This window comes from Heptranchias perlo, chromosome 31 (assembly GCF_035084215.1).
Source record: "Heptranchias perlo isolate sHepPer1 chromosome 31, sHepPer1.hap1, whole genome shotgun sequence".
Taxonomy (NCBI): Eukaryota; Metazoa; Chordata; class Chondrichthyes; order Hexanchiformes; family Hexanchidae; genus Heptranchias; species Heptranchias perlo.
In genome coordinates, this window is record NC_090355.1 from 26,108,151 (window position 1) to 26,123,787 (window position 15,637).

A 15,637-nucleotide genomic window follows, 5' to 3' on the forward strand; every position below is an offset into this window, starting at 1 on the left:
CTGGTGAGGGTCCATTTATTGCCCATACTTAGCTACCCTGAGAAAGTGGTGGTGAACCTTGTGGTGATGGTACTGCCACAATGGTGTTTGGTAGGAAGTTCAAGACTACTGACCCGGGAATGGATAGATATGTCTCGAGTCAGGGTGGTGTGTGGCTTGGAGGTGACTGTGATCCTGTGACATTGCTGGTTGTAAGGCCGCCCCGTGGTCGAATAGCCTGTTGACGACACAATTTGTCCAGGCTCACCTTGTGAAGAATTATCACTTGTCTGAGGTCCTGGGGATCACCTGGAGCTATGGAGTGGTACCTGAGCAAGGATCAGTACCTACACAAAAGGAGGGGAGAGTGGGATGGAAGCAACTTCTGCCACTTTGACTACGATATGAAGTAGGGCAGGGCCTAGGTACTGAAGAAATTGCTGTTACTCTAATATGCTCTGAATTTTTAATATTAATTTTCCTCTTGAATTCCTCGTTGATTTGAGAAGCTATTGTAATTCTCAAGACGGAGTCATTTAAAATCCCAGAAGACACATCTCTGCAAAGTAGATGTGCTGAGGCAAATGGAGACTGATCTTTAAAAATGACAGCAGTACTTTTAACCCTTCCAAGTGCCATGTTTCCCTTTGCACTTGGTGAATGGGGAGAGTGGTGGAGTGCTCACCCTCTCTGTACTTGCTGAAGTCGCCCTCTGCTCTGGTGTAGCAGGTGTTTGATGAGGTGCTGAAGATTCCCTTGTACAGCGCTGTGCATCAGAAGACACCCCAGTCTGGGCTGACTGGGATCAGCACTGCTTTAAGACTTTATCGCAGAACTATGAAAGGAAAAGTAGCAGCCTGTCGCATGTCTGCCTTGTACGCTCATTAAAATGGGAACATGAGTGGGCAGTAAAAATGTCTCCGCATGCAGTGAAGAACGTGGGACATTGCCAGAGCAGGACCTTGATCAGGGAGCCAAGTAGAGTCAACAGATATTTAAAGAGGATCAAGAAAAATTTAGGAAATAAGAACTTTCAGGTCTGGGGAATGTCCAGTAGGTCAATAAGTTCATAGATCAGCCCCACCCATCAGCATTCTCAGCCTGTTCTTCAAACCCTTCTTTCATAGAAACCTATCTAATTGTCTCTTGAAACCTATTTGTACTATTGAGTTCAATGGCCTTTGCTGGTAATCTATTTCACAAGTCTACCATCTTTTCTTGCTCTAGAACGTCCTTGTTTTAACCTAGTATTTGAGTCCTTTACCATAGTGATTCAGCGACATAATTACTGCAGCATCTGTTCAGATCCAGGAATGGATCTCATGTGTTTATAGCAAATAGGCACTTTTACAGTCAGTCCATAAACTGTGCCCAGTGCTGCCACCTAGCACTGCAGTTACTGCACCTGTTAAGTTACTGGAAAGAGCAATTTGATGATGTTTGTTAAGTGCTAAGCTGATTCATTACCGTGGCAGGGAGAACCAAGAGCCAGAGAGACTGTGTCTGACTGGAGAGCGAGTCACTCTGAAGCCCCGCCATTTACAGCAGTAACGGGTTGTTGATTAAGATGTTACGTTTAGTGATGTTTGATTTACAATTCAAAGACTTCTCTTCCCCCAACTGAAGACATTGAGTTTTTGCGATACAATTCCCATTGGTGCCAGCCCCCTGTATTATGCCCACTCCTTCCCCAGCTGACATCAGCTAATTCTTCGCAACCTGGGGATTGAACCCGGGGCTCTTTGGTCTGCTTGGCTCGGTACCACACCAATAGATGCATTTAGCAACTGAGACACCAGGGGCGCTAACTCGAGTCTAGTCCACTAGTTAATTTGTTTGGATTTTGTTTTACAGGCTGGGAAGTGATTCGTCACAAGATGAAATCGGTGCCTGTGCCATCTTGACTGCCCAGTTGGATGAGGAACTGAGAGGTGGCCCAGTCCAGGTAATACTCCCATATTTCTAGAGCAAAGAGTTAAAACATACTGTGGTCACTAAATAGCCTGTAAATTACTATCACTGATATTCGCCAATGATAGAGTATGACAGTCCTCTGAGGCATTATTTAAATGTCGAATCTTCTTGTTTAAATTTATTTAGAATAATCACCAAAATCAAATGTTTTGTCCATTTTAATATGGGAGACATAGGCTAATGTTTCCAGTGCACAAGAAAACACCGACCACCCTCAACCGAATGAAACAATATACAACTGTTTTCTCTTGGATTGTTTATGCTGAATATCAGTCTCATGACCAGGCTCAGTAGGCGAGTGCACGCAGGTCATTTGAGTGGAGCTGTCTTAATTACACATTTGTCTCTCCGCCAGCCAGCTCCACAGGGCATCAATTATTTTGATTGTTTGTGCTTGTACTTCATGCACTGCAGGCACCAACCATTTTGGGTTTTTTGTTTGTTTGGGGCGTTTTGCTGTATAAATCTCGATGGCCTGATTGTATGGCAGCCAGAAACTCAAGAGTTCTGAAGCTGAGCAGTCAAATATATTTAAATTCCATTATTAAATGTCTGGTTTAGGCAGGTTGCTGAAAAGCTATCAATGTTTGCACTTCTCACTCATTCTCTGCCCCAATGTTTATGTGAAGGTTTCTCTATGTTCCTGCTGTAATCTGAGGAACTCCTGTGTTACACACAGCACTTAGAGCGCAAAGCATCATTGGTGCATCTCCTCATCCTGTCGCATCTCCTGAAGAGGAATATCACTTCCCTTCAAAGTTATTTATCTGTCAAATACCAAAGGGAATTGTGTTTGTGAGGAAGGCAAAGTCAAATATCTCCAATAAACTCCTGACCATTTAATTCAATGTGGGGAATGTCAAACTTTTACCAAATACTCCATCCCTACCCTGTTCACTGTTGAAGAATGAGAGTCTGATTTAAACCCCAAACTTTGCAAATACTCCAGTTTAAAAAAAAATCCAAGATTTACCATTTGACTTTAGTAAAAACTTTGTACCAATGAACGTATGAAATTGACGGGCAGGAAAAGACCAGTTGGTCAATCAATCTTGCCCCACACTCATGATGGACAGAGCATCCTGACTACACACTTCCCTCTTTTTTTTCTCCTCTTCTCCCTGCTTGCAGCAGGGCGAGGCAGAGAAAGAGAAAAGCAGAGGTTTCATGGCTGCAGTTGGGTGCTTGTCAGCTGCCTCTTATGAATGAACCGGGCCTGCCTACTTTTCAAAGTGCTTTTATCAAAGAGGTCCTCGACGGGTTTTAAGTGGATAATGCTTTCTTGGCTAAATCCCCAAGTCCTTGCATTCTCATTTTTCTGTTTCATGACATGAAGCACCCTTTTTCAAAGATAAAAGAAAAAAAAAATTAAAATACTGGTTGAAATAGACAATGCTGGCAATGCACATCTGGTCAGTCAGCCTCTGAAAGGGAAAGAACCAATTAACGTTTTGGGTGAGATCTTTCATCACAATTGGGAAGGTGAGAGCATATCGGGCTCACTACCACACATCGTGTGTGAATGTGTTCATTCTCAGGATATGGGCGTAGCTGGCAAGGGCACCGTTTATTGCCTATCCATAGTTGCCCTTGAAGGTGATGGTGGGCCACTGCCTTAAACCACTGCAGTCCATGTGTTGAAGGTACTCTCTCAATGCTGTTAGGTAGGCAGTTCCAGGATTTTGACCCAGTGATGCCTTACCATGAAAATGAGCATTAAAATAATTAAGTTTAAAAGTGCACACACCATTCGTTAGATCAAGTAGAAAGAATAAAAATCAGACAGACCTCCCAGATTATACGTGAGATATTGTGATTGGGCAATTTATAGCACCTTCCAGGCTTGCTCAGTGGTTTAATTCGGAGTTCCTCAGTCACAGCAGTAAAAAGATGACCAGATCCATAGTGGTGTTTACAATAAGTGTAATGGGAAGGATCTGTTTACTATGCTGTGTTCACAATCATAGGTTATGGCCAGACTGATTTCAATGCTTACTGTAAAATCAGGCTCTTAACAAAATAACTGTTTACATTCAAGAAGCAGAACTTCATTGCTGACTGACTCTGAATTCCTAATTCTCTGCAGGGGCCTGATGGTTCCCATATCGTTAACCAGGTATCGGCACCTGCTCACTGTAGATCATGGCCTCCTTAGCTTGAATGATGCTGAACCTGTAGAAAATTGAAGGCATTTGTGCCTCTAACCATGAGCCTAGTAACGCATGAGATAGTAGTGCATGTTTTAGTTGTCCTAATGTCACTGCTTTCTTGGGTCAAGCCCTGCCTGCTGCACTCGTAGTGAACAGCTGTTTCCTAACCAGAAAAGTAGAAGAGTATAGATTGGCAGCTGTAGATGGAATGCTTCTAGCACGGTCTGGTCTCTGAAGGCTTAAATATGTCGTTGATCCTCTGATAACGTCAGTGTACCATTTTTGTTACTTTTTGCCTGTATGTAATTCCCCTTGAATGTTAACGCAGCTGGGATTTTAGAAGGAAAGGCATGATGTGAGTGCTGGGGAATTTAAACCCTTCTCTAATTTTGGCACCCAGTGTCAGCATAGGGAGCTTCCAATTAAAATCCAACAGTGGTTAGATGAAGAGTAAAACTCTCCTCCTCAACCCCAACCTGAGACGAGAACACACCAGCTTTCTTGTTTCTTTCGAGTGAGACAGTCAGTTGAAGCCTAGAATTCAGTGTTTGGATTATTAGCATGGGAATGCTTAATGAATTTGAATGACATTCCTCAGTCTTAATTTAACAGGGATGCTTTCTCATTTGTTTTAAATGCATTAACAGCTCCATTACAATTGCAGAGGAATATTGGAAGAATGTGTTCAGCGTCCATACATTGGTGCAAATACTACATTTTAGGCTTTACTGTAAACTTTTAGACAGTTTTGTGTGTGTCACCTATGTCCATTATGGTTGAGACTGGCCATTTCACTTTGGATCAGAGCCAACAGGAGACTGTACATTCCATTGGTCAAGACTAGCATCTCAATCCCAAGAGTGAGGTGGAATTCCAACCCACTGCCACTCCCAGATTTTTGATTAATAGATTATGAATGCACAATAATATCCTATTAAATTTGCTTTGTATGGCATGTAGTCCGAATTTGAGCACCACCAATTTGAAGGCATACCGGCAGCTGCCAGCTTCTGCCGCTAGATGGAGCTCCTGCAGCTGCCAGCTTCTGCCGCTAGATGGAGCTCCTGCAGCTGCCAGCTTCTGCCGCTAGATGGGGCTCCTGCAGCTGCAGGCTTCTGCCGCTAGATGGAGCTCCTGCAGCTGCCGGCTTCTACCGCTAGATGGGGCTCCTGCAGCTGCAGGCTTCTGCCGCTAGATGGGGCTCCTGCAGCTGCCGGCTTCTACCACTAGATGGAGCTCCTGCAGCTGCCAGCTTCTGCCGCTAGATGGGGCTCCTGCAGCTGCCGGCTTCTACCGCTAGATGGGGCTCCTGCAGCTGCAGGCTTCTACCGCTAGATGGGGCTCCTGCGGCTGCCGTTCCCCAGACCCGTACCTACAGCCTCACTAATGCACTGAGGGGAAATTCACTTTCAACTGGCTTTCTTTGGGGAAATCCATGGGAGGTCTGCTGGTAAACTACAATAGGTACAGAAGTTAGGTTATAAATGTTCTCAATTCAGTATCTAGTGGGCAGAAATATTTAATGAAACAGACCCAAGCAGAGAGAAACTCTTCTCCCTCCCTTTGAAATGTGAGAAATGGGTCATCACCCATCTTATTAATTTTTTTTTTCCATCCGTGTTTGAATTTGAGTTTTTGTTGAAATAGAACCAACCAAAAACAAAGTTTTTTTTATTTGCACAAAAAAAGTCTAGAAATTGCAACCCAAAAAATGTATTTGATTGTAATGGGAATGAGTGTACCATTCTCTTGTAATTAATGAGGTCAGTTGGATAATATAACTTGCATGCATCAGGAACTAGTTTAATAGATGTACAAGCAAGTAGTTCTCCTGATAAATCATGTGCTGGAAAAGAGAGACCATTCCCATGCAGAGCGACCTCTGGTTGTGATGGAAGAGAGACAGGAGCTGAACATCTAATCACAGAGCAAGAATCAGTGGAAGCAGAGACTCCAATAATGGCAACTCTGACTCTTTGGCGGGGGGGGGGGAGGAGAAGAGGGACATTTTAATGGAAAAATGTCTTTATATTTTAACACAACAGTGAGCATGTTATCAGCTCTTGTCATAATTTCAGCATTCTGATTTCTGTCCGGTCATCAGAATTCCCTGATTGAGGCGGGGCTCTTAACGAACTCTCGGAAAACCTATTCTCTGCTATGGGTTCTAGAAGCTGAATCCTTGGATTTTTGGGAGTGTTTTTTTTTCCCCTCTGAATTCACGTTTGAAAAATAGTGTGAAATCAGCTGCAAGCATATTGGTGCTTTTCAGCTCAAAAGTAAAACCAAGTGATCAGAATTAGCAGGTTTAATGGGCAGGAACAAATAAATTACTTTGGTAAATCATAAATCATAAACAATTATCTTTGCAAGGCATAAAATCGGTACATCCTTGGTGCGTGCTCCCCAGTGGGGTTTTGTTCAGCTGTCTGTAAGTGGCAGCTGACTGAAGGTGTGATCTACATTAATGTTTCCCATCAGGAGCTCCCTGTAACAGAGTGTGACTGCAGGGGCAGCACCACAACAGCAGTGTTCCATTGTTGACATTTCTCATTGACTTTAACCTCTTAAATTCATCTCTCATTGGGGAGGGGGGAGGGAAGCTAATTATCAGGTTTAGTTGGGTTTACGTCGACAATCTGAAGCCTTACATATGTCCCGTGTGCCCCTAATTGTATAGCCTATGAAACCCTGATGTAAACCAATTCCCAGTGATGTCCAGATGAATACCAGTTATTACAAAAGTTCCAGTCCAGCTCCTTACGTACTCAGTAATGGTGAAATCAGCCCTTTACAACTGTTCTGTCTATCCCCTGCCTGTGACATGGTACAGGATCCCACTGTACTGTTATTAGGCACTTTTATATTGGCGCTGGGACTGCAGCAGCGAAATGGGGCACCGTTCCAAACATTGCTCTGCTCTTCCTGCATTCACCAGTACTGCCGGCCCCACACTTCCAACCAATGCCCTTCAATCCCAGGGAAAGTCTCGGACTCTGAAGGTGTTGCATTCCTCCTCCTTGACACTGGTGTCAAGCTAAAAGTGCCCAGTGACCGGTTACAAGAGTGGAGCATGTTAACGGTGTTTAATCAGTACTAACAGGAGACCGAGCTCCACCTAACTTCATATTGTTTTAAGGCTACCCTGTCTCTGCCATTTTTTTCTCTAAGCGTGGGTCAGTCCTGCATTGAGTTTACCGTCTCGGTGACTAATCTCACTGTCGGAATAAGCTACTGGTTTGAGTGTGTGCTTTTTGCTCATCTCTTTCTTGAATTGTTCCTTTTACTGTCTGTATTGTCTCTCTCTCTCTCTTGCTCTTCTTTGTTTTTTCTTTTCAGTGACACAGTTTCTCCAGGGATTATAGAATGAATAGTAAACAATCACGAGGCATGGTTTACTGAAAAATGAGCCACAGCAGGATGCTGGAAAACACTGCTGTCATGAGCTAGTTTATTTTTTTTCTTGTAATCTGACCTGTGATCCTTCTGCGCCCCCCCCTCCCCACGCACCATGGTTGGCCACCAGTAGAGTGTGAGCAGCTTTCAAGCCTCCAACATTGCCCCTGTGTACTGGTAGATATACGAGATGGATATGGGATAACTTGCCCTTTTCTGCCCTCACGATGCCCTCTGTTGCTTGGTCCTAAAGGGCACTTAATCTGCTTGTAGTGACACTGTGTAACCAGCAGGAATGTGCCTGGCCTCCATTTGGCGCCTCCAGCCAAGAACAGGAAGTCACCTGGGCATGACCCCATGTACAAGTAGCTCATGGCTCAGCTTTTAAAGTAGTGGTGCTGTTCTTCCTCCAAGTGACAGGAGATCTGACCCAGATGGAAATTGAGAAAGCAAAATAAAGTACGCTCCCAAGCCCATCATAAGTGACTGAAGTTTATCTAACGAGCAGCAGCAGCTCTGTATGTGATCAAACACCACACCGCTACCTGGTACAAGGAGAAACACCCACAGTGAAAAATCAAGGATAGCAAGTGTGTGTGGGTGGGGGTTCAACCTGAAACCTGGGCAGTTGTAAAATGGCCCGGCCAGCCATTCAGTCCAGCGTTAAGATTATCTATGTGGACAATTCAATGTAATGCTTCAGCCTGATATTACAGTATACTTATTAATTGAGTGGGTTGCACAGATTGGATTTTCTAAGAATAAAATAGTGTATTACTTCATTTTAGTAACTGATCTCAGCAAGGCTGGATTCCACATTACCTTGCTCACGTCTTCCAGTGTCAATGTCAGTATGTAACAGTAAATGTTTCTTCTCTTTCGTTCACCTAAACAGGTGCGTGTAATCCAGGGTAAGGAGCCGGCCCATCTGATGAGCATGTTTGGAGGCAAGCCAATGGTTGTTTACCAAGGTGGGACCTCAAGGGAAGGTGGTCAGACCGCGCCTGCGGAAAATCGCTTGTTCCAAGTTCGGGCCAGTAGCTGTGGATCCACCAGAGCAGTGGAGGTTAGTTGGTTTTAATGCCGGCTTTCCTTTTGCCTCCGTATTCGGCAAGAACAATTTCAAATCCTTAGGAATGAGCAGGACTCACTAAAAGGCAAGGAGGAGAGTCTTGCTTTAGGGAGATTGAGGAGATGGTTGACTATAAATGAAGAGGTTTCCTTATGCTATTTGTAGCAAGAATTGTAAAGATTGTCCTTTGCACATGTGTTGGGTTTCACCACAAATGACTAACAGAGGAACTCTTTCTCCCCTCTCCTCTCCCCTCCCTCCCTCCACCCACCCCTCCCAAAAAGATTTGTTGAGTTCTAGCAGTACTGGTGTGTTGCCAGCAGATGTCACTGATTCCCTTATTCACAGGGCAGGCTGGAAACAGTGACTCAATGAACTGTACTTCCTGGTATGTGCTGTGCCTTCAGTAAAACGCAAACTTTCTCTCAAGCTCCAGCTCTTATCATACATTATACTCCTCCAATAACACCAGGTAACCTTTGTTCCCACTTTCCTCTCCCCATGAATTTTTCAGTCACCTTCATTTTCATCCTTTTCAGAGAAGCCAGTCAGAACCATAGCCTGCGTCATCAGTGATAAATCAGTCAAATCTCAATCTGATACTCTGCTGTCCCGGGTGTGCAGTTTGAACATACTGATCACTAAATCATCAACATCCACACTAGGGCTGCCACCTCTGGTTAGACGTATTACTGGAGGTTTCATCACGTGATCTCTCTCCTCCAATGGTCCCGCCCTCCCTGCCACCATCGATTGCCTAAAACGCCCCTCCTTGAGTTGCTGCCTTCCCCACCAACGGGGAGGCAAACTGACTCTTCGTTACCTGATTGACAGTCAAGAATCACCCAAACAGCCTTTATTCCAATCTCCAATATTTTTATAACAAATAAGTGTTCAAAGAAAATTAAAAGAAACCTCATTTTAACGCCCCTATGATTTTTTTGGGGGGTTTGCTCGCAGCAGTGTCCTGGAGATTAATCTTTAATTCCTGGAGGGTTGGCAACCCTGGTTCCCACACGCCCCTCATTGAAAACACACTTATTCTTTCCGCACAGCAACTGTTTTTCCATTTCCTTTCTTTATGTCCCTTGGGCCTTGCGGCCACAGTGGCTAAAGATTGTGTGGCATGGTCCCTGGCCTCTGATGCTGCTACAAGGTTGTTAATTGTATCCATATGATTTATATCAGTGTTAATTGTGTTCAGGTGGTGTGTATCAATTAGGGACTCTTGTATCCATTTGAGAGCTTTTTCTAGGGTATGGACTGCATAATATGGATCTCTGTGAATAGAGGCTTGGAAGCAACTGAAGACCTGGCTGTAGTAGTCTATCCTTCACCACCTGGCTATCCAATTTATTACAAAGGTGGTTGCTGCTTGGTGTTTCGCGAGAGCAATCCAGTTGCAAGTCTTCCGAATTTCTTTTTCACACAAGGGGCGCCTCCATCTTGTACCTCCTCAGGACATCATGGAGCAGAACCTCAGCGGTCTGGGGATTGCTGGTAAAAAAGCTGCGTCCCACCACTCCGAGGCACGGTGCGCACATCCTGCCTCACCTACAGTGACCGCTGCAAGTTAGCCTCGGCCTCCTGAGGATTCCCTGTGCCTCTTGTGCCCCATTCCGTGAGTTCAGAATAGACCATTTGGACTGATGGCCCAATTGAAATAGTTTTAACTTGTAGCCTTTTGCACATGGGGGCCATTGTTGGTACCTAATTAAGGACAGAAGAGCAGTGATGGTAAACATGCAGCAACTGTGGGTCTTATTGCATGAGCCCTGGGTGTGAAAGAGACACTTGTCTTAACCATGTAATAATTCATTCGATTTTTTTTTAAAAACACAGGGCCTGATTTGCATTGGTTTTCATAAGATGACCTTTTGCCTCTTAGTACAAAAGCACCAATGAAGACGTGTCAAAGTTCTGTTTGGGGCTGTGGTGGAAGGGTTTTAATGAACTACAACAACACTCATTCATACAGCACCTTTTAATGGCAGCACTTCACAGGAGCATAATCAAATAAAAATTTGACACTGAGCCAAAGAAGGAGATGTTAGGACAAGTGATTAAAAAGCTTGGCAGAGGTAGGTTTCAAGGAGCGTCATAAAGGTGGAGAGGGTTAGGGAGGGAATTCCAGAGTTTACAGCTGAAAGCACTAGGAGTGTATTTGGCACCTAGCCCTGTTTCAGTTAAAACGCTCTTGTTTTGAGTGTTAGATTAGCTGAGACTTGGAGTGCAAGGGGCTAAGTGGCTGTTAAGAGCTGGTGCAAGATATTACTTTGCATCATCTGATCTTTTATCATTTGAAGGAAATTCCCGCCTGGCTGAGAGGACCCCTCCTCTTCCAGCTCCTGCACCAGTGCCACTCATTACCTTGAAGGTACATAAGAGCGGAGTGGGGAGTGTGGCATGTCCTCCTTCTCCCCCTCCCCAACCCTCTTCCTTGGGTCTCCCCACAGCACTGTGAGATTAGCAGTTCACTATTTAGGGAATTGCTGACATGAACCAATATTCCACCACATTGCATTGGCAGAGTGTATTGAAACTCTTAATCTCCTGTCGTATTATCTCTGGAAAACAAGGAGGTCACAAGCGGCCTGAGTGATAAAATCAGGTATCTTATACACACGAAAGAAAGAACTTGCATTTATATATCGCCTTTCACAACCTCAGGACGTCCCAAAGTGCTTTACAGCCAATGAAGTACTTTTTGAAGTGTAGTCACTGTTGTAATGTAAATAAGCAGATAATCCGTTTTTTAGTGATGTTGGTTGAGGGATAATTATTGGTCAGGACACCGGGGAGAGCTTACCTGCTCACCTTCGAAATAGTGCCATGGGATCTTTTACGTCCACCAGTTTATCCCTCTAAACATCGTGGGGACCTCGAGTTCTTGAGGACTCTAATACAGGGACAAGGAACTGACGTTCTACAGAGGGGCACAACTTGGAGCAAAAAATCTTTAAACACATTTTTGAAGCAGAGGAGAGGAGAGGCTATTTATTTATCGCTGGGTAACAGTGGGGACACCTGGGCACAAAAACACCTCCATAAAAGAAATTTGTCCTGCACTGAGTTACAGACTGCATGAAAGGAATTTGAACTTGAAAATACCCGAGAGCTGGAAGTGTTTGCTGGGGATGCCTGAGAGTGTTTGAGGAGTGCTACAGTGCCACCAACGGAGAACATGTGTATTGCTGACATTCCCTGCAGTGCCTCAGTCAGTGTCCTCCTTGTGTTCCCCACCCCCTCCTCCCCAGTTTGGGAACTTCTGCATTAGAAGCACAGCTGAATATTCATTGGGTGAAGCTTTTCCTTCTGCAACAAATATCCTCACTGACAGTGCTCAGCATGATGTGTGCATGCCGGCAGTTGATATTACAAATATCAAGCTGCTCTTCTGGTTGACTGTGGCTGCAGCTTGTCCATGGGAAAGCTGATAATAGAAAATGTGATTGACTATGCCAGCCAGATAGACATAGGAAGCAGGCAGATGCTTGGTATGAAAGGACCTCATTCATAGAAGGTGAGAACAGCAAGTATCTTGTCCAGTGTCTTCTGGCTGTGGGAGCTTCCTCCCATGGGCCAGCTATGGACAAGGGTGGTTAGTGGTGCCTGGTTTTTAATTTTGAAGTTTGTTTCCAGGATGTTCTCACCACCCACTGCTCCTGTGTCTTATAACTTGGAGACATCAGTTACTAATGCTGTTAAGGTGAATAACTAATCAGTGACAAAACCTACAAAGCTCAAACCTTCGGTCCCACCCATACCCTCCTTTTCCTTCTTTCCCCCCCCCCCCCCCCAACAACCTGATTTGGTTTTAAGTTAATTCTGCCCCTGCCTGAAGTTTAAAAGTCTTAAAATATCAGTTGGGAAAGTTACAAAATATTTCTGAATTCATGGGTTGGGGGGGCAAATATCATTCAGCCCTGAAATTACAATTGAGACAATATGAAATCTATTGAATTGTGTATTTGCAACACCGACTGTATGTGGTAGAACTGGGGTTGCAAGAGAAGGTGGCCGTACTCGCTGATGCTGTGAACTGTTTCCATTCCCCACAGGTTAACGCTGTTGCCTCAAACTTGAATTCAAATGACGTCTTTGTGCTGAAGACTCCTGGATCTTCCTTTGTCTGGGTGGGCCAGGGAGCAAGTGATGCTGAGAAACAAGGGGCTCAGCAACTCCTCGAGATTCTGGGAACCAGTGCCTCCGAAATAGCCGAGGGCAGCGAGCCAGGTAAGTCACGGAGAGATCCCGCACCATGGCTGCTGCTGTTTCTGACCTGAACCTTTTTTTATTGATGTTTGTTCATTGTGTATGAAGTTTTATTTTCTTTGTTGCTATAGTACTAGTGTCAGAAAAGCTGGGGAATCTCAGCCACCATGAGTTATTGATCAACTCCCTTTCCTTTTTAATGGTGCAAAAGATACCCACATTTTATATACAAACTATTTCAATCGTCCAGACTTTTTATTAGTTATATAGAAATATACAATGTGGACAGCTGTCTTTTTAAACCAATCACTTTTTCTGTCTTTATGTGGCTTGCCTGCAGTATTTACAGGGAGTAAATACACTTCTTGAATCTTGCGTATGTCGGATGGAGAGGAGTGGGTGGAGGGTACAGCAGATGATATGTGTATCCAAGCCAATCATCAGTGGGTGCAATCTGTACATCTCTTGTGGAATGTTGAGTCCTTTCCTTTCTCTCCCACACTCTTTTTACTGTTTTGATGACAGGTGAATTCTGGGGTATCTTGGGTGGAAAGGCAGATTATCGCACGTCCCTAAGACTGAAGAACAAAATGGACATTCATCCTCCTCGTCTCTTTGCATGTTCTAACAAGACTGGCCGTTTCGTTGTGAGTTTGACCTCAAGTTACTGCACCTTAGGTTTCCAGGAATTGTTGGCCCTCTAGTGCAATGGTAGTGAACACTTTTATAAGATAATGGAGACGTTAGATGTCAAGTGAGCGCAGGGTTCAGTCCCGAGCCCCTTGTTTGAGTAACCTCCTCAATTGCTTTGAGGGAGTGAGGTCCTAATGACTTGATGTACCTCGATTTCCAAAAGGCTTTTGATAAAGTTCCACGTGAAAGGCTTTTGTTTAATCTCAAAGGTGAAGATTCAAGGTAAATCTTGAACGGATTAAAAAGAACTGAGTACTCATTAGAGGAGTTATGTCAGGGTGGAGAGATGTACGGAGTGTAGTTAATCGAGGCTCACTGCTGAGACCCACTGCTGTTTCTAATTTACCTAAATGTCTTAGATCGAGAAACTCAATGCAGCAACAACTACTTGCATTTATATAGCACCTTTTAACATAGTAAAATGTCCCAAGGCACTTTACAGGAGCGTTATCAAACAAAATTTCACACCGAGCCTCATCATGAGGTATTAGGATTGATGACCAAAAGCTTGGTCAAAGGTAGGTTTTAAGGAGCGTCTTAAAGGAGGAGAGAGAGGTTTAGGGAGGGAATTCCAGAGCTTAGGGCTTAGGCAGCTAGAGGCACGGCTGCCAATGGTGGAGTAATAAAATCAGGGATGCGCAAGATGCAAGAATTGGAGGAGCGCAGGGTTGTACGGCTGGAGGAGGTCAGAGATAGCGAGGACCGAGGCTCAAATTTGCAAATTATACCAAACTTGAACAGAGAGAATCAGAAGAGGCAGCTCAGATTACAGAATGGGTTGGACAAAATATGTTATTGGGAAAAGAAACAATGGAAAATGTAATTTAAGGCTGATAAATGTGAAGTACTACACATAGAAGGAAAAATAGACACCATTTGAACTCCATGAATGGTGTTTAAAGAGCTACGGATGAAAATGAGAGAGATCTGAGTCTTGGTCACCGTGTCCAGCCAATGCGAAGCAGCAATCGGCAAAGCCAATAAGATGTTGAACTACATAGCCAAGACAGTAGAATACAAGTCGGAGGAGGAGGTAATGATCAAACTGTATAGTCTTTTGCTCACTAAGAAATGAGAGACACAAGGCTTGTGTCGGGGGTCTGTTATAAGGAAAGACTTGAGAAACTTTGACTTTTCACTCTGAATAAGGTGTCCGAGAGGCGATCTTGTTGAGTTATACAAGATTGGTACGGGCATGGAAAAAGTAACTTGATATACTACCTTTTAAAATTAAGCTGCAGAAATAGAGCAAGTGAGTTCAAGCTAATAAAAGGTAATTAAGGACTGATATCAGGAAATCCTTCTTTACAGAGTGATCAAAGTGTAGATTAGACTTCCGGATGGAGTAGTGGTAGCAAAAACAATTGGATGCTACAGTGGGTAGGTGTTGGGATAATCTCTGGATGGACGTATTAAGATGGGCCAAATGGCCGTGTTCATCTGTACTTGACCTTGTAATGTCAGACTGATTATATAAAAAAAATTACTTGAGAAGCCAAGTCATAAAAGAACGAAAGAGTAATGGACATGGGAGCCATGCCAGAATATGCCAGGTTGCATTTCCAATTCAAAGAATTTAGTCACATGCCATTTTTGGATTACCATGTGTCTCTGGAACGTCCTGTTTTGATTCAGCAAGGGCAAGCAGAACGGGTACAGCCGAGGATGAGATGTGCTGGAATTCTTGATCTCAGTATCTCACAGCACATTTTACAGAGTAAGATACTGAGATGTGGTTGAAGCATGAAGCACACTCTGTCCACAAAAAAAAAGCTGTATCTCCTCATGCCAGACACTCCACCCTACCAATAGAACGGGTGAAGGAAGCCCCTTCTACAAAGGGAATGTTTTATATTTTTATACGTGGAGGGGTTAGACATCAACATTTTCACCTGGTAGAACTTCAAATTCAGCCCAGACTGATTGGATGAATGTCGTCTTTGTCTGCTGGTTGTAAGGGTCCTACATAAAATGACTTTGGGCACTCTTAATCTAATTCGAAGTGGGTTTGGGCCCACTGTACAAAACTGGCCCTGATTTGTCATTAATTGGCAATCTCACTTCACGAGGCCACAGGATGGGCCTGTTTGAGACAAGAGGCAGATGTCACAAATGTGCAGTTATGGGACGCCCATCTGCAGTTGCTATTGAATGAGTA

The 15,637-nt window shown here is 44.1% G+C and overlaps 1 protein-coding gene across 2 annotated transcripts in view; it reads left to right on the plus strand.

Moving 5' to 3' along the window:
* LOC137300598 (gelsolin-like) overlaps positions 1-15,637 on the plus strand; it is a 59,559-nt gene that overhangs the window by 32,663 nt on the left and 11,259 nt on the right. Inside the window, exons 11-15 of one of the 2 annotated variants that reach the window (XM_067969768.1) lie at positions 1,834-1,924; positions 4,040-4,069; positions 8,395-8,565; positions 12,633-12,807; positions 13,312-13,433. In XM_067969768.1, coding sequence (XP_067825869.1) covers positions 1,834-1,924; positions 4,040-4,069; positions 8,395-8,565; positions 12,633-12,807; positions 13,312-13,433 — 589 coding nt within the window. The remainder of the gene's footprint in view (positions 1-1,833; positions 1,925-4,039; positions 4,070-8,394; positions 8,566-12,632; positions 12,808-13,311; positions 13,434-15,637) is intronic. The other variant, XM_067969769.1, reaches the window with a different exon arrangement.